The 18535-nt window shown below is 43.1% G+C and overlaps 1 protein-coding gene and 1 pseudogene across 2 annotated transcripts; one reads left to right on the top strand and one right to left on the bottom strand.

Moving 5' to 3' along the window:
• Window positions 1-2161: 2161 nt before the first annotated feature.
• LOC138809389 (retinol dehydrogenase 11) lies at window positions 2162-16678 on the bottom strand. Of its 2 annotated transcripts, none has more exons than XM_069995904.1 (7): window positions 16384-16678; window positions 13578-13696; window positions 13170-13325; window positions 10991-11095; window positions 8934-9143; window positions 8424-8613; window positions 2162-2999 (listed from the first exon to the last, which is right to left on the bottom strand). In XM_069995904.1, exons 1-7 carry the CDS (start codon window positions 16455-16457, stop codon window positions 2897-2899), a joined length of 957 nt encoding a protein of 318 aa, XP_069852005.1. In that variant the 5' UTR covers window positions 16458-16678; the 3' UTR covers window positions 2162-2896. The 2 variants fall into 2 exon arrangements, with proteins under 2 accessions (XP_069852005.1, XP_069852006.1); XM_069995905.1 differs by lacking the exon at window positions 16384-16678 and adding an exon at window positions 15212-15623.
• LOC138809408 (large ribosomal subunit protein eL21-like) lies at window positions 4863-5857 on the top strand (annotated as a pseudogene).
• Window positions 16679-18535: the final 1857 nt, after the last annotated feature.

The following is an 18535-nucleotide window of genomic DNA, read 5'->3' as shown; positions in this document are numbered from 1 at the left end:
CAAAGTGATTGAGCGCTAGCCTTAGGTGAAAAAGCTCAGGGACAGCTGCCCGGGCCGAGCTCAAGCCCTATGACCGACAAGAGTCATTTTTTGCCCTCTATACCTACAAATTACAAAATACTGACTGCATGGTTTGCTCCACAGGAGGCCGTTCTCAAACGTGTGCACAGTCCACACTATTAAAAGATGTTGGGGCTGAGAACAGCTCTGTATTACTTCACTGGCCTAGTATGAGCGAGACCTATGGTTCCAACCCCAGCGAGGACGATAGGGGAGATATCCTAAGAGGGGGGGAAAATGCATGTGATTTGGTTTTTTTTAAGGCCCACTATTTTTGCCAGCTTTTCATTGCCCATTGATCCAACAAGTATCGAACTTGCTCAGTTCTTAATATGAGCTGAGCATAAATGACAAGTGTGGCCGGCCACCAGTGGCTCACGCCTGTAACTCTAGCTACTCAGGAGGCTGAGATCTGAGGAACACGGTTCAAAGCCAGCCTGCGCAGGAAAGTCCACGAGACTATCTCCAATAAACCACCCAGAAAACCAGAAGTGGAGCTGTGGCTCAAGTGGTAGAGCGCTAGCCTTGAGCTGAAGAGCCTGAACAGCCCAGAGTTCAAGCCCTATGACCGACAAAAAAAAAGTAAAGTTGATGGCAATGTATTTTTATTCTAGTAAATAAAAGGTTGGTACAAAAAGAGCAAAAAAAGGAGAGCCAGGAACAATCAAAAATGCAGAAGGTGATGTTTGAACTGTGTCATAGAAGATCATGGGGGAGGGAGGTGCAAATTATCAAAGACCCCCAAATTAATGACATAGGAATTGTGGTTGTACTAAAAGTTGGATTCTGAGACGATTTATCCTTTAGATTGAAAACTGCATACTTTTTTTTAAAGTGGTTTTAAAAAAAAACCACTTAAAAAACATAATCAAGAACATTTCTTATTGACAATTTGGTATAAATGAAGTAAAGCATTCATTATTAATGCTTATTCATTGCACTATTATTTAGACTTTTCCAGTTTTCCCATGAAATGACCATTTCTAAATAGTGATTAATGGTCAAAACAAGTTCGAGGGCTGGGAATATGGCTTAGTGGTAGAGTGTTTGCCTAGCATGCCTGAAACCCTGGGTTCAATTCCTCAGTACCACATAAAAAGAAAAAGCTGGAAGTCACACTGTGGCTCAAGTGGTAGAGTGCTAACCTTGAGCAAAAAGAAGCTCAAGGACAGTGCCCAGGACCCCTCAGTTCAAACCCCAGGACTGGCAAAAAAGAAAAAAGTTCGATTTATGTACAAATACAAGACACAAAGACAAGCTTAAAACTCTTCCTACCAAAGTTAAAGTATAATTGTTAATCTGTACAGTCTCCAAGCAAGTAATAGTAACATTACCACTTACTCAGACTTCCTAGGTTAGCATTATTTTTGGCAAAAGCTTTCCAAATAAAATGGAGTTTTAGTAAGCTCATATTTTATCTTTTCTGTCACAGAGCTAGGGCTAAAATGAACCCGAAGGCCTTATACCCCAAGAAAGCACTATACCACCAAGTTAGATGTCCAGGCTCCAAACTAACATCTTAATCTTTTTAACAAGGTTATGTCCTGAAAGATTATTAAATTGACTTTAGTTACCACCGTTAGGTCTTAGAATAGTTTCTGTAAATAACTGGGAGGGAGGGAAAGGGAGCAAGTGGTAGGACAGTAGCTTTGCAATTATAAGTCCCTGAGTTTAGACCCCAGCACTACCCCCAAACAAGTGTTTTTTTTCTGTCTTATGGACCAATTAAGATGGTGCTACATCAGTCTTGTTAACTAGGATGCTCAATTCTTCTATAGCTGTATATTACCTTTCAATTGTTTTCTTAAGTCCTTAACTAGAACCTTCATGTTATACATTTCTCAGGCTTCTAGTTTTTTTTTTGTCTTTTTACGTTTTAAATTTCATCCCTGCTACTCTTACTTCTTTTTGACTGATTATTCACATAGTCTCCTTACCTTTGCAGTTCATTGGGTCTTTGTACCAATGTCTTTGGCTTGATAGATATCTGATTGTTTAGCTATAGGAGGGTCTAGTTTCATACTGTTGCTTTGTGGCCATTAAGAGTTTTGTGAAAATACATAAGAAGACACACAGATTTATATACAATGACTGAAAAGTCTTTCATTTCTTTTTATGATTTTCTAAGAGACTAAGGCACAAAAGGGAGGTTTCCACGGGTCTGGGGTCAGTTTGAAGCCAAGAGGCCCATCTTCTCATAATGCCCTTTTTATTTTATCTGCTTATTGGTCTGAGAATACTGTAGGAAAATGACAGCCTTCCCTCAAATTTCACAAACTTTTTAGGAAAGGAAGCTCTTCTGTGGTTTAGCCATGGGAAAGTGCCTGGACCACAGTAGAGTTGGGCTGTCTGGATAAGTAGTAAGTCCAGGCCACAATCCAGATGCAGTAAGTTTTCCTGAAAGAATTCCAGTGTTGGTGATGCAGTCACTGTGAATTGTGGAACTGAGTCTTCACTTAAAGTGAAGACTGGTTGGATGTAAGGAAGTATGTTGTGAATAAAGAATGAAGAAACTAGCCCATATCTTCATACATCAACCCTGCCAAAGGTTTGATGTTTTTAGGTATTAGGTCTCAGAAGAAAGCTATGAGCTGTGCTGGACATAGGAAGGGTGTCTTTTCCAATGACACAGTTAGGAACTCTAGTAGGTAACAGGAAAAAAGTTAAGTCTGGATAAATCTGGCAGTGTACTGGGTTTGAAGTGGACATGAAGCAAGCAAGGCTAGAAAGTTCTGGTCTTTGTGGTCAAAGTTTTGGCCACCTTGAGAGGAGATTTTTCGCAGAGGACATTACATCTCTGCTATTGTCTTCTTTTGGGTCTAACCATGATGACCCATCAATCCACTGGGAGACCCAGCAGGTCACAGCTGACGTCCCATAGCCGCCTTGCTACCGTTTCATTTCGAGCCTGGGAAGAAACCCATGCCACTTGGCAGTCACTAGAAAACAAAGAGGAAAAAATGATTGAAGAGGATTAATAATGGAGCCTTCTCTCTGCTTGTCATAAATATGACCAAAAACCCAAACAAAATAGGGATCACAGGTGTCCTCCAGGTGCTTCACACAGCCAGTGCTGTCCTATTTCTTCACTCTCCAAGCTTTTTTTTTTTGGGGGGGGGGCGGGTGGTAACTGGGCTTGAATTTTCAAAAAGCTTATATATGTTCAAATAATAGTGTACAAAAGTTTGCTTCTGCCCAGGTACTGGTAGCTCATGCCTATAATCTTAGCTACTCAAGAGGCTGAGATCTAAAGACTGGGTATGGAGGAGCCAGCCTGGACAGGCAAATCCAAAGAGACTCTTATCTTCAGTTAACCAGCAGAAAGCCACAGCTGGAAGTATGGCTCTAGTGCTAGAACACCAACTGTTAGGAAAAAAAAAAAGTGCAAGGCCCTGAGTTCAAACCCCCAAACCAGTATTTAAAACATAAAAACAGGGCTGGGAAGGTGGCTCAGTGGTAGAGTACTGCCTTGCATGCATGAGGCCCTGGGTTTGATTCCTCAGCACCACATAAGCAGAAAAAGCAGGAAGTGGCACTGTGGCTCAGGTGGTAGAGGGCTAGCCTTGAGCTGAAGAGCTCAGGGGCAGAGCCCAGACCCAGAGTTCAGGCAACACAACCAACACAAATAAATAAAAATTTAAAAACGGGGGCTGGGAACGTGACTTAGTGGTAGAATGCTTGCCAAGCATGCACAAAGCCCTGGATTTGATTCCCCAGTACCACATAAACAGAAAAAGCCAGAAGTGGTGCTGTGGCTCAAGTGGTAGAGCACTAGACTTGAGCAAATAAAGTCAGGGACAGTGCCCAGGCTGAGTTCAAGCCTCAGGACTGGCAAAAAAATAAATAAAATAAAAATTGCTTCTTATAGGTCCAGACTTATATCACATAAACCTCTGCACCATATAAAGGAACATACCTGGACCTCTATAACATACCACATACAAAAATTAACTCAAAATGGACCATACACCTAGATATAAGCTAAAACTATGAAACTGTTGGAACAAACAACATAGACTAGTAAATCTTTGCTTGGGTAAAGCAATGGTTTCTTAGATATGACACCAACAGCCCAAATGACAAAAATAAAGATGGATTTCATCAAAAGTAAATATTTTAGGGGCTTAGTGGTAGAATACTTGCCTATGTGTGTGGCTCTGTGTATGTACACACATACATACACACATACACACCCCAAATTAAAACTTTGTACTTCAAAGGATGCCAGTAAGAAATTTAAAAAAAAAACAATCCATAGGATGAAAGAATATATTTGCAAACCATATGTCTGATAAAGGATTCATATCTGGACTGAAAAGAATTCTTACAACTGTGCCCATGTAATTGTAACTCCTCTGTACAGTATTTTCACAATAAAAAAAAAATTCTTACAATTGAAAATTTTAAGAGGATCACTTAAGAACAAGAAGCAAAGGATTTGGAAAGATATAGAAATGAACTATGCACATGCAAAATGTTCAACAACATTGGCAGGAAAATGAAAATGGCAAAATATTACTTCCTATACACTAGGATGGGTAAAAATCAAAAGGACAGACAGTAACTACTGTTGCCTAGGATATGGATAAAGAGGAACCTCTTCCTCAACATAGTTTCTAGATGACCTGGAAATTCCACTTGCATATATACCCAAGATAAATGTCCGTATAAAAAATATATATGATTATTCATAGCAGTTATATTCATAGCCCAAAAGTACAAACACAAATGTGTTAATAAATAATGAATATATGGCAGGTTTGGTCTTAAGGCCATTTTCAACAAGAAAATATAATGACAAGCTGGGTGCTGGTTGCTTATGCCTGTAATCTAGCTATTCAAAAGGCTGAGATCCAAGCATCAAGGTTCAAAGCCAGCCCAGGCAGTAAAGTACAGGAGACTCATCTCCAATTAACCACCAAAAAAAGTGGAGCTGTGGCTCAAGGTAGTATATTTATCTTCAGCAAAAGCAGTTCAGGGACCACCTTTTTGGTCAGAACCACCATCTTCCAGTAAGTTGCCAAAATGACAAACACACAGGGAAAGAGGAGAGATACTTGATACATGTTCTCTAGGTCCTTCAGGAAACATGGAGTTGTTCCTTTGGCCACATACATGAGAATCTACAAAATGGGTGATATTGTAGACATCAAAGGAATGGGTACTGTTCAAAAAGGAATGCCCCACAAACGTTACCATGGCAAAACTGGAAAGGTCTATAATGTTACCCAGCATGCTGTTGGCATTGTTGTGAACAAGCAAGTTAAGGGCAAGATCCTTACCAAGAGGATTAATGTGTGTATTGTGCATATTAAACATTCTAAGAGCCAAGATAGCTTCCTGAAAGAGTGAAGAAAAATGACCAGAAAAAGGAAGCCAAAGAGAAAGGAACCTGGGTTCAACTGAAGCTCCAGCATGCTCCACCCAGAGAAACACACTTTGTAAGAACCAACGGAAAGGAGCCTGAGCTATTGGAACCTATTCCCTATGAATTCATAGCCTAAGAGATGTAAAAAAATAAAAAACTTCTGGACTATAGAAATGGGGGGAAAAAAGAAAAAAGAAAAAAAAGTTCAGACACAGGAGTGCTCAGATCCTGAATTCAAGCCCCAGGACCAGCACGAAAAGAAAAGAAAAAGAAAGTGTAATTAAAAATCAAGCAATATTCTAACCCCAATCATTCTTTAAACAGACCAGAGTTTGGGATGGGTACTGGAAAAAAAATCCAGGATTTTGAGGTGGCCAATCTCATATGCACATGTGACCCAATTCAAATTGCAGCCCAGGAAGCTAGTGATGAAAGATGACTCCTTAATCTGCAGTGGCATCTATTCATGTACCTTATCCTTTCCTCAACTCCAAATGTCAACTGCATTTGAAATATTGATGGCACTGAAACCAAAGGCCAGTTAGTTCTTGTCAATGTTACATGATGATTAAGACACTTGAAACAATGAAATCACATTTAAAGGGATAAAATAAATATACAAATATCATGAGAAGGCAATCCAAATAATAGTTTCTTTGGTGCTTCTTAAGTTCAGAGAAGCCAAATGGAATATACTGCCTTTCCCCATTTAGCATATGTCCCTTGAGATGTCAGACTCTGAAAAGCTAAAAATAAGTATGCAAGAAAAACTGAAAGATTAGTACCACAAGAGAAAACTACCACTTAGAAGTTCTCTAGATATTATGTACAAATTAATCATTTTGGAGTATCTTATCTGACACAAAATGTTTTAAATGCCAGTGTTATAGGTTTCATTTTTAATGAAGTAACTTTTTGCCTCAAAACATCCACAATGACTTAAAATTTTTTTTGGGGGGGGTCCGGTCGTGGGGCCTGAACTCTGGGCCTGGGCGCTGTCCCTCAGCTCTTCAGCTCAAGGCTAGGGCTCTACCACTTGAGCCACAGCGCTACTTCTGGCTTTTTTCTTTTTGCTTATGTGGTGCTAAGGAATCGAACCCAGGGCCTCAGGCATGCAAGGCAAGCGCTCTACCACTGAGCCCCGACTTTAAATTTTTTTTAATGTTTAAATTTTTCACTTAGAAGAAAAAAAATAAAGCATAAAATAAATTTGTCATTTTGGAAAAAAAATAGCCAAGTCAGGCATATGTCTAGAATTCTAGTACTTGGAAGACTGAGGCAGGAAGTCATGAATTCAAGAACCACCTATATTACATGGTAAGATCCTAGCTAATAAGTAAACAAAACTGTGCTAGGCATGGTGCTTCACTCCTGTAAATCCCTAGATGCTCAAGAAATGGAGATTGGGAAGGTTGTAGCTTGATGATGGACCAGGCAAAAAGTTAGTGAGACCACATCTCAACAAGAATGATGGCATATACTTGTGGTCCCAACTACACAAGAGGCCATAGGTGGGAGGGTTGTGGTATGAGTCTAGACAAAAACCTAAGTCCCTACCTGAAAAATAAAAACTAAAAAAGGAGTCGGGCGCGGTGGCTCATGCCTGTAATCCTAGCTACTCAGGAGGCTGAGATCTGAGGATCACAGTTCAAAGCCAGCCCCAGCCCTGGCAGGAAAGTCCGTGACTCTTATCTCCAATAAATCACCAGAAAACCAGAAGTGGCGCTGTGGATCAAGTGGTAGAGCACTGGCCTTGAGCTGAAGAGCTGAGAGACAGCACCCCAGGCCCAGAATTCAAGCCCCATGATCAACCAAAAAAAAAAAAAAATTAAAAAGGTATATAGTTATGGTACAAGTAAGAAGGGCTCCTTCTAGCAAGTACAAAACTCTAATACCCTAAAGTCCAAACACTGATATAAATAAAAATAAATACAAATAAATAAAACACAATAGATAAGCACAGATTTCATATTCTAAATGAAAGTCACTGAATACTACATGCCATATGCTACCCTTATGTGACATGTCCAATTACAGGCAAACCCTGAGGCACAGACACTAGATTAATAGAATAGGCAGAAAGAACAGCCAGTAGTACGAAGGCCTTAGGCTTCAACCAAACTAGACTTGTGTTCATTTCTAGACAATAGACTGAGCTTTCCTTTTGAAGATCAACAGCAGTCCAGTCTGTAGCATGGATTCTTCCAAAATCTATTCAATAATTGCTAAGTTATAGATTAGAAGCTGACTTTGTTTAAGCTAGTCAGTCAAAACTAAGGTAAAGAGGGCTGGGAAGGTGGCTCAGTAGTAGAGCGCTTGCCTTGCATGCATGAGGCCCTGGGTTCCATTCCTTAGCACCACATAAGCAGAAGAAAAAAAAAAGCCAGAAGTGGCACTGTGGCTCAAGTGGTAGAGCACTTGCCTTGAGCTGAAGAGCACAGGGACAGCACCCAATCCCAGAGTTCAAGCCCCACAACCGACCAAAAAAAAAAAAAACAGTCAAGCCAAGCCAAGTGCTTGTGGCTCATGCCTCTAATCCTAGCTACTCAGGAGGCTAAGGTCTGAGGATCACAGTTCAAAGCCAGCCAGGCAAGAAAGTCCATGAGACTCTTACCTCCAATTAACCACCAGAAAACAGGAAGTGGAGCTGTGGCTCAAATGGTAGAGTGCTAACCTTGAACGAAAAAGCTTAGGGATAGTGCCCAGTCCCCAAGTTCAAGCTTCATGACCGAAAAAAAATAACAAGACACCTCATAGTCAAAGGACAAAAGCAAGAGGTGGAGGCATGACTCAATTGGTAAAGCATTAGTGAGAGAAAGTATCAAGTACAGAGTTTGAGTCCTAGTCTCAGACCAGAAGACAAAAAAAAGACAAAAGCAATTTAACTCTTTTCTAAATTAAGACACTGTACTTTTCAAATGGCATGGCATACCAAACAAAACCAGATTTCCTTTGGGTAACAAAATCTCATTCTCAAAGACAGATATACTCATACCTGAAATGTTTGCCACTTAGACTCTCAAGACCTTCTGTTAGGGCGCAATACAGGCTGGTCTGGGCTCCCTGCTGAGGAGTTTTGATGAAGAAGGAAAAAAGCCACCACATCAAACTCATGACAGTTGAGTGCCGAATCAGTTCAGATTTGACTGTGCCGGGGTGAACAGAATACACTGTTACACCTGAGCCTGCGGTACCAAAAAGAGAGGGAAGACAGGACTTGATTTGTACCAAATAGCCAAACAGAGCAAAGGTTGTGAAGAAACATTTGACCCCTATTTGTGACTCCAGGCTCACACTGGTCTCACAAGCACCACTCCTAGAAGGTCACACCTCCATTTTACAGAATCAGCTTGGGCCCAGAGAGGTTAATATAACCACACCTAATACAGTTATAATCATGGAAGCAGGTCCTGTCCAGGAGAGGGGCTCCAAAAATAATTCCTATTCTGAGGCCTTAGCCGCCTTCCACACACTCATGCCTCCACACTCATTTATCCCCACTCACCCTTCAGCCTCCTGTGCAGTTCCCGGGTGAAGAGAATGTTCGCTAACTTGCTGTGACAATAGGCCAGACCTGCACTGTAGAACTTTTCCCCTTGCAGGTTATGGAAGTGGATCCTTCCCAAGTAATGGGCCAAAGAAGACAGATTTACTACTCTTGATGGGGCTGACTCCTTCAGTTTCTCGAGTAGCAGATGAGTCAGGAGGAAATGACCTGTGGAAGATAATCAGGATGACCCTGAGTTCACGACCTATGTGAGGGTAGGGAAGTAGTGGTACCTGTGCAGCTAAGCATGGTGGAAAATTGGATGTCCACGTGAAGGAACTGGAAATGGATCCCCATCTATGTCCCTGTACAAAACTCAACTCAAAAAAGGATCAATGACCTTATTGGAAGACTTGAAACTTGAAACCACTAGAGGAAAACATAGGACAAACACTTCAAGATCTCGGCATATGCAGTGACTTTCTGAACAGAACTCTATTAACTTAGGAACTGACTAATGAGATTAAATACCTTCTGCATGAAAAAGGAAGCACTATAGCAAAGAGATAGCCTACACACAATGTGAGAAACCTCTATCAGCCATTCATCCAGTGGGATCAATATCCAGAATATATAAAGAGCTAAAAAAAAAAAAAAGCAAATTACCCAATCAATAAACTATGTACGAATGTACGAATGAGCTAAACAGCTCTCAAAGTACAGATGAGGGGCTGGGAAGGTGGCTCAGTGGTAGAGTGCTTGCTTTGCATGCATGAGGCCCTGGGTTTGATTCCTCAGCACCACATAAGCAGAAAAAACCGGAAGTGGCACTGTGGCTCAAGTGGTAGAGCACTAGCCTTGAGCTGAAGAGCTGAGGGACAGTGCCCAGGCCCAGAGTTCAGGCCCCATGACCCAAAAAAAAAAAAAAAAGTACAGATAAACTAGGTGCCAGTAGCTCACACCTATAATCCTAGTTATGCAAGAGGCTGAGATCTGAGGATGATAGCTTCCAGTCTCCTGGAGAGTCTTATCTCCAATAAACTACTCAAGAAAGCCAAAAGTGGTGATGTGGCTTAAGTGGTAGAGTGTTCACTTTGAGCAAAGCCCAAGACCAGAGTTCAAGCCCCAAGACTGGCAAAAAAAAAAAAAAAAAAAAACAACTATGTATGTATATATATATATATATATATATTGTATTTTATATATATATATATATATATATAGAGAGAGAGAGAGAGAGAGAGAGAGGGGGAGGGAGGGAGAGAATGAGAGAGGGAGAGGGAGAGGGAGAGGGAGAGGGAGAGGGAGAGGGAGATGGAGAGAGATAAAATGTTAATCACCATGTTTAGCCATAATGGAAATACAAATCAAAACTACAATGAGTGATAGAGGGTAGAGGACAGAGGGATTGAGATTGATTGGAACATATTATAAATGTGTAGAGGTATAACAATGAAATCCCTCTCTGCATAACTATTTTAAGCTAATTCCTAACAAAACAAAACAAAAAACCTACATTGAGATTCCACCTTACCTCAGTTTTTTGTTTTCCAGGAAAACAAACTACAAAGGTTAGTGAGAAAGGTGAGGTGGAAGGAAGCACTAGAAAGGAGGAGGGATAACAAGGGGGGGGATAATGGGTGAATGTAATCATTGTACATTGCACACATGCATGAAATCCCATAATGGAAACCATTATTTTGTGCAATCAGGACACACTCATTAAAAAAAAAAAAAAAACCTGAAGAAAATGCAATAAAATTTGGTCCCTACAAGGTCTAGAGCCTTTGCATAAACATCACTTCTAAGAAAGTAACACAGTCCCCAGTGCAATCAGGTTTTTCAGAAGCGCCCCCACAGTAAATCAAATCTGAATAACAGATTGAAAAGCAGAAAGAACCCACAGCAGGCTTCAGGTTTATCCCTCAGCTTTCAGCACACTTTATTTTTTACTTATTATTCTATTATGGCCCAGTGTTCTAATCAGACCACAAAAGTGACTTAATCTGACCCCTACCTTTTTCCAGGAGAACTTTAGTTTCCCTGGAGCTTTGTGATGATGCCAGATTTCTTACCCAAGTGGTTGACTCCAATGTGCATCTCAAAGCCATCCGCTGTCTTAGAGTAGGGACACATCATCACTCCCGCATTGTTGATCAAAATATGGAGGTGTTTTTCCTCTAAAAGGAAGAGAAGATGAAACATGGAGCATATGGCCAGCCATAGGTTGTAATCTTACAAATCTGCCTCACAACCCAGACTTTGTGAGTGGGGATGCATGCTAGACACTGGTTGGCTCATGCCTATAACCCTAGAGACTCAGAAGACTGAGATCTGAGGATCAAAGTTCAAAGCCAGTCCTAACAGAAAAGTCTAAAAGGCTCTATCTCCAATTAACCAGCAAAATCCTAGACTGGAGGTATGTGGTAGCATACCCAGTGTGAGTGAAAAAGCCAACTGAGAGCAAGAGGCCAAGGAGGTCGAGCCCTGGTACTAGTGCACCAAAAAAAAAAAAAAAAAGTAGAGATGCAGGACTTTCTCTACTTCTGTCAAGGTTATGTAGGCTCTAGTTGCATCTAATATACTTTTACAACAAGGCAAAATTCCATTTCATATCAGTAAACAGCTTTTCCAGTCTTTCTAGCTTAAGAAATACTTGTTCACTCACTGCAATGGAGAGTGTTCCATCTGCTTCTCCCAATAGAAAGTATTTACAAGCTGAGTGAAAAGACTCCAGAGTCAGAGTAAAAAGAATGTACCATATAACCCTGTTGGTAAGACTTGGCCCAAAAAGAACCCTGGCAACTCTGTGGTTCATTTTTAATTTATTTTTTTAATTTAATTTTTTTTTTTTTGGTCGGTCTTGGGGTTTGAACTCTGTGTTTGGGCGCTGTCCTTGCGCTCTTCAGCTCAAGGCAAGCACTCTACTGTTTGAGCCACAGCACCACTTCCAATTTTCTAGTGGTTTATTGGAGATAAGAGTCTCACGGACTTTCCTACCCGGGCTGGCTTTGAACCTAGATCCTCAGATCTCAGCCTCCTGAATAGCTAGGATTACAGGCGTGAGCCACTGGTGCCCGGCTTTTTTATTTTTATTTTTGTCAGTCGTGGGGCTTCAACTCTGGGCCTGGGCACTGTCCTCTTGAACTCTCAAGGCGAGCACTCTACCTCTTGAGCCACAGTGCCACTTCCGGTTTTCTGGTGGCTAATTTGAGATGAGAGTCTCAGGGACTTTCCTGCTGGGCTGGCTTTGAACTGTGATCCTCAGATCTCAGCCTCTTGAGTAGCTAGGATTATAGGTGTGAGCCACTGCTGCCCAGCTTCTGTGGTTCATTTCTTTAATTACACACCATATAAAGATGTTGTTTTACCTGAGTTATAAGCAGTTATGCTTTCAGAGTACTCTTGAATTTCCTTTTGAGAGATACTACATTAATGTGTCAACTCCACATTCTTGTACAAATTAATTAGTACCCTACACAATCTGATGAGCACTCTAGATCCCAGATGATACCAGCCTGGGATTCTAATTTCTAACAGATGGCTTTCTTTTTTGGGTGGAGGGAGTAGTACTGGGGTTTGAAGTCAGAATTTTGCTTTTGTTAGGCAGGCAAACTACCACCTCAGCTCCAAGAGGTGCTTCTTTAGCATACCCCTGAGCTGGTGGTCAGAGTTTGAGTTTCATTCCCTCTACCGTGACCAAGTAAGAATTTCCACCTTCTATATACAGCTCCAGATTTCAAGGGCCTGAAGCCTCATCTCCTAGCCTCTCTTCATGAGGATGTAGACATCAGGACCTAAAAAGCCCATAGTAAATTCTGATATTCCTGTGAAATTTCTCGCTGCAGCTTTGGCTCAGTGCTCTTTTTGGACTCCTGTTTACTTCTGTCTTGGGAGGCTATCCCTATGATATAAATCTTGTCCATATGATCATTATGAGTTCTACTGTAAATCTTTTTGGCTATTTGTCCAGTATTTCTATATGTTAAAATCTAAGCCTGGAATGTGGCTTAGTGGTAAAGTGCTTGTCTAGCATGCATGAAGCCCTGGGTTCAATTCCTCACATAAACAGACAAAGCCAGAAGTACAGCTGTGGCTCAATTGTTAGAGTTCTAGTCTTGAGCAAAAGAAGCTCAGGGACAGTGCCCAGGCCCTGAGGTCAAGCCCCAGGGGTGGCAAAAAAAAAAAAGCTAAAAGCTAAGCCTGTCATTTTGACCATGATACCCATAATATAGTGGCTGGTTCTACACTTACCTGCTAAGAAGTCCTTGGCAAAGGCTCGAATAGACTTAGTATCAGCCAAGTCCAGTTTCCGCACCAACACCTGCTGGTTCCCGGTCAAGCCTTTGATCTCCTTAGCCACCAATTCTCCCTTTTGCACATCCCGGCAAGCTAGATATACTCGAGCTCCTGTCAAACATGTGAAAGACAAACTGTCAGCTTTGTTTCTGACTGTTAGAAATCTCACAGATGTTGAGTGTTGTGATCAATAATATTTGTTAAGTGCCCAATATATGGAGCATTATAGCAAATTCATAGTAGTACATTCAGTGGAGTGCATGGAATGTTCCTGCATTCTGAAACTGGGAAGAAGCAAATGGCTATCGCCATGAGAGGTAAAAACAGCAGTAGCAGGAGGGGTTTGGGAGTAGATAAACTTGCCTCTTTGAGCCAGTTCTTTGGCTGTCTCCTTCCCGATGCCCGTGTTTGCCCCGGTGACTATAGCTACCTTCCCTGGAAGCTGGACAGTAGATGTACATACCCCAGAGGTCAGCATCCTCCTGCAGACAAGGAGAGCACATAGGTACTATAGGTTTAAGGATAATTGGGAGGAAAGAAGAAAACAAGTTCTCTGCCCTTTAAGCCAGTGGTGCACACCTGTAATCTCAGCACCAGGGAGCATAAGATAGAAAGACCAAGAGTTTGAAGTTTGCCCAGCACCAATGGCTCATTCCTGTAATCCTAACTACTTAGAAGGCTGAGATTTGAGGCTCATGGTCTGAAACCAGGCCATGCAGGAAAGTCCATGAGACTCTTACCTCTAACCACTAAAACACTGGAGATGGAGCTCGAGTAGTAGAGCACCAGCTTTAAGCAAAAAGCAGCTCAGGAGCTGAACACAGGTGGCTCAGACCTATAATCCTAGCTACTCGGGAGGCTGAGCTCTGAGGATCAAATTTCAAAGCCAGCCTCAGGAGGAAAGTCCATAGAGTGCTAGCCTTGAGCCAAAAAAGGTCAGGGACAGCACCCAGGCCCTGAGTTCAAGTCCTAGTACTGGCACAAGAAAAATAAAAGTTTGAGGCTAGCTTAGACTGCATAATAAGATGTTGCCTCAAACAAGACAAAACAAATTTTTCTTCTTAATAAGGACAAAAGTGGCTCTAATACAGAGCAAAACTTAGAGGAACTGCCTACAGCACAAGAACTAGTTGAATATTTGAGGTGCCAGGCACCTCTTTGAGCTCTCAGGCATTTTTTGGATTAGGAAATCACAAGATTCGGTGTAGAGGAGGAAAGAACTTGTGTCTACTTGTCCCATCTACTAATACCTAGAATGCAATGGTCTTAAAATGGTGAATCCAATCTGAAGAGCTCACATTAGAAAGCCTGTGAATCTGGGACAAAACAATAAAAACAAAAACACAGGTGGGTGCCAGTGGCTTATGCCTGTAATCATAGCTACTCAGGATATGAGGATAGCAGTTTGAAGTCTCATCTCCAACAAACTACAAAAAATAAACAACAATAACAACAACAACAAAACCTCAGCATCTCAGGGACAGTACCAGGCCCTGAGTTCAAGCTCCAGGACAGGCGTAAAAACTAACAAGCAGAATACCACCACACTCACATCAATACCTTTACAAATAAGGCAGGAGGCTGGGATGGAGCTCAGAGGCCTTGAATTTGATCACTAGGGCCACAAAAACAACCAAGCAACAACAATAACCACAACAAAAAGAGTTAAGGACAAAGTAAAGAAATTATTCAAAAACTGATTTGCCTAATTAGTCCTGGTTCCTAAGCACTATATTCTATTGCCTTTCCAAACGAACAAATGCACATACATGGATGAGCAGTTCTTCTTCTTTTCCCTACAACCCTTGGTCTAAAACAGTTTGTTGACTGAAAGATACGTTTCTCAAGAGAATTACAGCCTTTCTCGGAAATGGGAATTTCAAAGTACACACTGAAGCCTGAAGCCACTGAAGCCTGTGCTCAGGCAAACCAACCGATGGTGTTGACCAACCTGACCCTTCCTGCTCAGAGGAAGGACAAGGACAAAGACCCCTTACCTCACAACCTTCCACCTCCCTTCAGCTGCAGCTCCAGGAAGGACAAATGTTAGGAACCTGTACTTTTCCCTTCTCCTTAATTAGCAGAGGTGAAAGATAACCAACCACGAAAACCAGCTCATGCCTGGCTCCAGTAAGATAGCTAGGTTTGAGAGAACATCCTCAGGAATAATATAATCTTTCTCATATCTCACTAGACTCTTTCCACTTCTGGTTCCACTTTCCTACATTAAGAGGACCTCGTGGTGAAAAGGGATAGAAAGCCTATGTTTCTGAGTATGACACCCACGTGCGCCTAGCACTGGGAGCAGAGGGTATTCAAAGGGGAGGGGGGAAAAATACAACGGGTAGAGTCACCACTGGAGGGAGGATAGATTACAAGGAAGGAAAGGAGGAAGGGGAAGGCAGGTTAGCCTAGACGGATCAGTCTAACTACAGTAAGAGATAAGCGAGCAAGAGCGGGCACCGCGTCAGGAGCCATAACCTCGTGCCAGGAGTGGGTCTCTTCAGTTACTGGTTGGCTCTTCGTCACTACTGGTGATTGACCCAGAGCCAATCAGCAGGCTGCTAATTCTCCGGGCCCTCAGGCCAGCCTCCGGCCCGAGTCGGACCAAGCCTAGAGACTCCACCCTGTCCTCTTCCGTCCTCCCCTCTCAGCCCTTCAGCATTGAACACAAGATCCATCCCAACCCGCCACCCTGCGTCCCCGCAGCGACGAGCAGGGGGTGGGGGGTCTCACAATCACATCCAAAGGAGACGTCTCCTTTGTACCTCGCCAGCTGGGGGCAAGGGTGGGAGTGGGGGGGGGTAGGAGGGGGACGCATCCTATTCTAGGGTCTGAAACCCGTCCAAAGCCGTAAACCCCAGCGTCCGGAGTACCGTGCCCTGGGGGCTCCCTGGAGTCGACAGCGGGCGGTGCTGAGGGAAGGGGTGTGGAGGGGTGGCGAGGGGCCCGGAGAAGCCAAGTGGGATGCTCAGAGCCCCGAGCCTTTTCCCGACGGCCTGGGACCCCGGGTCTCGCCTGCCCCAACCCCGGGACACACGGACCTCGCCCGCACCCCAGGTCTCCGCCGTCGGAGGGGGGGGGAGCCCTTCCCCCCGCCCGCCGGAGCATTCCCGCTCTCCTCACCCCCTCCCGCCGCAAAGGCTGAGCACCTCCCGCGGACACACACCTGATCTGGGGCGCAGCCACATACAGGACAAAGGGCAGCAGGAGCAGCGGGAGCAGGAGCAGGAGGCCGACCATCTCTGCAGGACCGAGCCCGGGATGAATGGCCCCTTCCGTGCTGCCGGCAAGACTATGGCTTCTCTTGCTAGCCCCGCTCTGGTCCCGGGCCACCGCCCCCGGAGCACAGCCTTCTGGGAAGTGTAGTCCAGGGCTTGGAGCCACCCGCGGGCGGGGCTACAGTCGGGAGGCGCCGCTGTGCGGCCCTGGTCGCTACTGTTGGCACACCAGCCTCCAGCCTACCCGGGCCTAGGGCGCGCGGGATCCGACAACCAGCACTCTCGAGGCTCAGACGAAATCTACCCAGGTCCCTAACCCCACGGGTCTAAGTCCACTGCAATCCTAGCGAGCAAATGATGTGATTGGTTCTGTTGGCAGTTGATTGTTGGAAAGTATTCTGGGACCAATTACATGGAAGAAGAGCGGTTGAAAGTCTTTGACAGTTGGTGAGGTGGGGAAGAGTGGAACCCTTCCTCCTTGAAGATCCCTTTATCCCATGGAAGTAAAACAACTATTGGGCCTGGAAGATATTCCCCAGCAAAATCCCCTCCTTGTGTCTATTTTGAAGTGTGATGGTAACTAGCATAATGGCCCCCAGAGTTTGTTACTTGATAATAAAATACAGTATTCCTGATGACTTGGGTTTATCTGTATTGACTTCTAAGGCAGCAATGAATCTCTCAGTTTGGCACAGTTGATTTTGGCTAATTTATAAAAGATATTTGTCTGGTGCTAATGGCTCATGCATATAATCCCAGCTATTCAGGAGGCTGAGATTTGAGGATTGTAGTTCAAAGCTAGCCTGGGTGGAACGGGAGACCTTAATTTCCAATTAACCATCGAAAAACTGTAAATGGCTCAAAGTGGTTCAATGTAGTAGAGTGCTAGCCTTGAGCAAAAATGCTCAGGACAGTGCCTAGGTCCTGAGATCAAGCCCTAGAACTGATGATGGTGGTGGTGGTGATGATGATGATGATGATGATAACAGTAATAATTCTGTTTTGAATAAAGTCCATGACCATGTTTTCTTAATCTTTTTTTTCATCTTTTTTGTTGATTGTGGGGCTTGCACACTGTCCTTGAGCTCTTCAGCTCAAGGCTAGCACTCTTACCACTTGAGCCACAACACAACTTCTGATTTTCTGATGATTTATTGGAGATGAGTCTCACAGACTTTCCTGACTCCTTAATCTTTTCTTTCATCTGAGACATTTCCTGAGAGTGAATGTGGGTGAAGTTTTAACAAGACAATACCTGTTAATGGTCCTGCCTACACAGAATAATGTTTTCCAGTTGTTCTGCATAAATTATTTTCCATTTGATTGAAAAACATATGTTCCAAGGTTAGTTTGAACTAAAATATTTTATGGCAATTGGAGAGGATTTCTTCACCTCAAAATTCCTACTAATTTACATTATCTAATAATCATCGGATAATAACAAATGTAAGTATACAATATAAATAAAATATGTATATAACATAATTAATGTAAAATAATAAATGTGTGATATGACATATAATATCCACTATCTAGGACTGATATAGAACTCCCAAGGAAGAATGACCTTCCACTCCTGGCTGATGCCCAGATCTTAGTTGAGCACAGGTCTAAAACCCTGAATGGGAGAAAAGTTACTGTGATGTTGCATCATTGGAACTTGCTGGAAATCCACTGTTTAGGGTAGCCGGGGAAGCTGTCCACAGGTAGGTGTTATAATAGAGGTACTTTGTAAAAAACACTTGAGGGGGAGGCAGAAGCAGCTAGCCCATGGATTCAGGGGTGAAGATGTTGTGTGGACTGCAAGAGCCTGGTATTGAAGAAGTCAGACTTGCTATAGAAGATGGCATGCGGGGCTGGGAAGGTGGCTCAGTGGTGGAGCGCTTGCCTTGCATGCCTGAGGCCCTGGGTTTGACTCCTCAGCACCACATATGCAAAAAGAAAAATCCGGAAGTGGCGCTGTGGCTCAAGTGGTAGAGCTCTAGCCTTGAGCTGAAGAGCTGAGGGACAGTGCCAGAGTTCAGGCCCCACAACCGGACCCAAAAATAAACAAACAAACAAACAAAAAACAGAAGATGGCATGCGGTAGAAGCCTGAAGT

The sequence above is a fragment of the Dipodomys merriami genome, unplaced genomic scaffold (assembly GCF_024711535.1).
Source record: "Dipodomys merriami isolate MVZ:Mamm:240054 unplaced genomic scaffold, mDipMer1.0.p SCAF_497, whole genome shotgun sequence".
Classification (NCBI taxonomy): Eukaryota; Metazoa; Chordata; class Mammalia; order Rodentia; family Heteromyidae; genus Dipodomys; species Dipodomys merriami.
Note: the sequence above shows the minus strand (reverse complement) of the source record. Positions and strands in the feature narration are given on the sequence as shown.

What these genes read in the sequence shown, in the direction of transcription:
- LOC138809389 (XM_069995904.1), bottom strand. Translation starts at nt 16,457, where the DNA reads ATGGTCGGCCTCCTGCTCCTGCTCCCGCTGCTCCTGCTGCCCTTTGTC. An exon ending in TGCCAAGGACTTCTTAGCAG is followed by an intron (nt 11,096 to 13,169) that starts GTAAGTGTAGAA and finishes TCTTCCTTTTAG; the next exon opens with AGGAAAAACACCTCCATATT. An exon ending in ACTGCACAGGAGGCTGAAGG is followed by an intron (nt 8,614 to 8,933) that starts GTGAGTGGGGAT and finishes TTGGTACCGCAG; the next exon opens with GCTCAGGTGTAACAGTGTAT.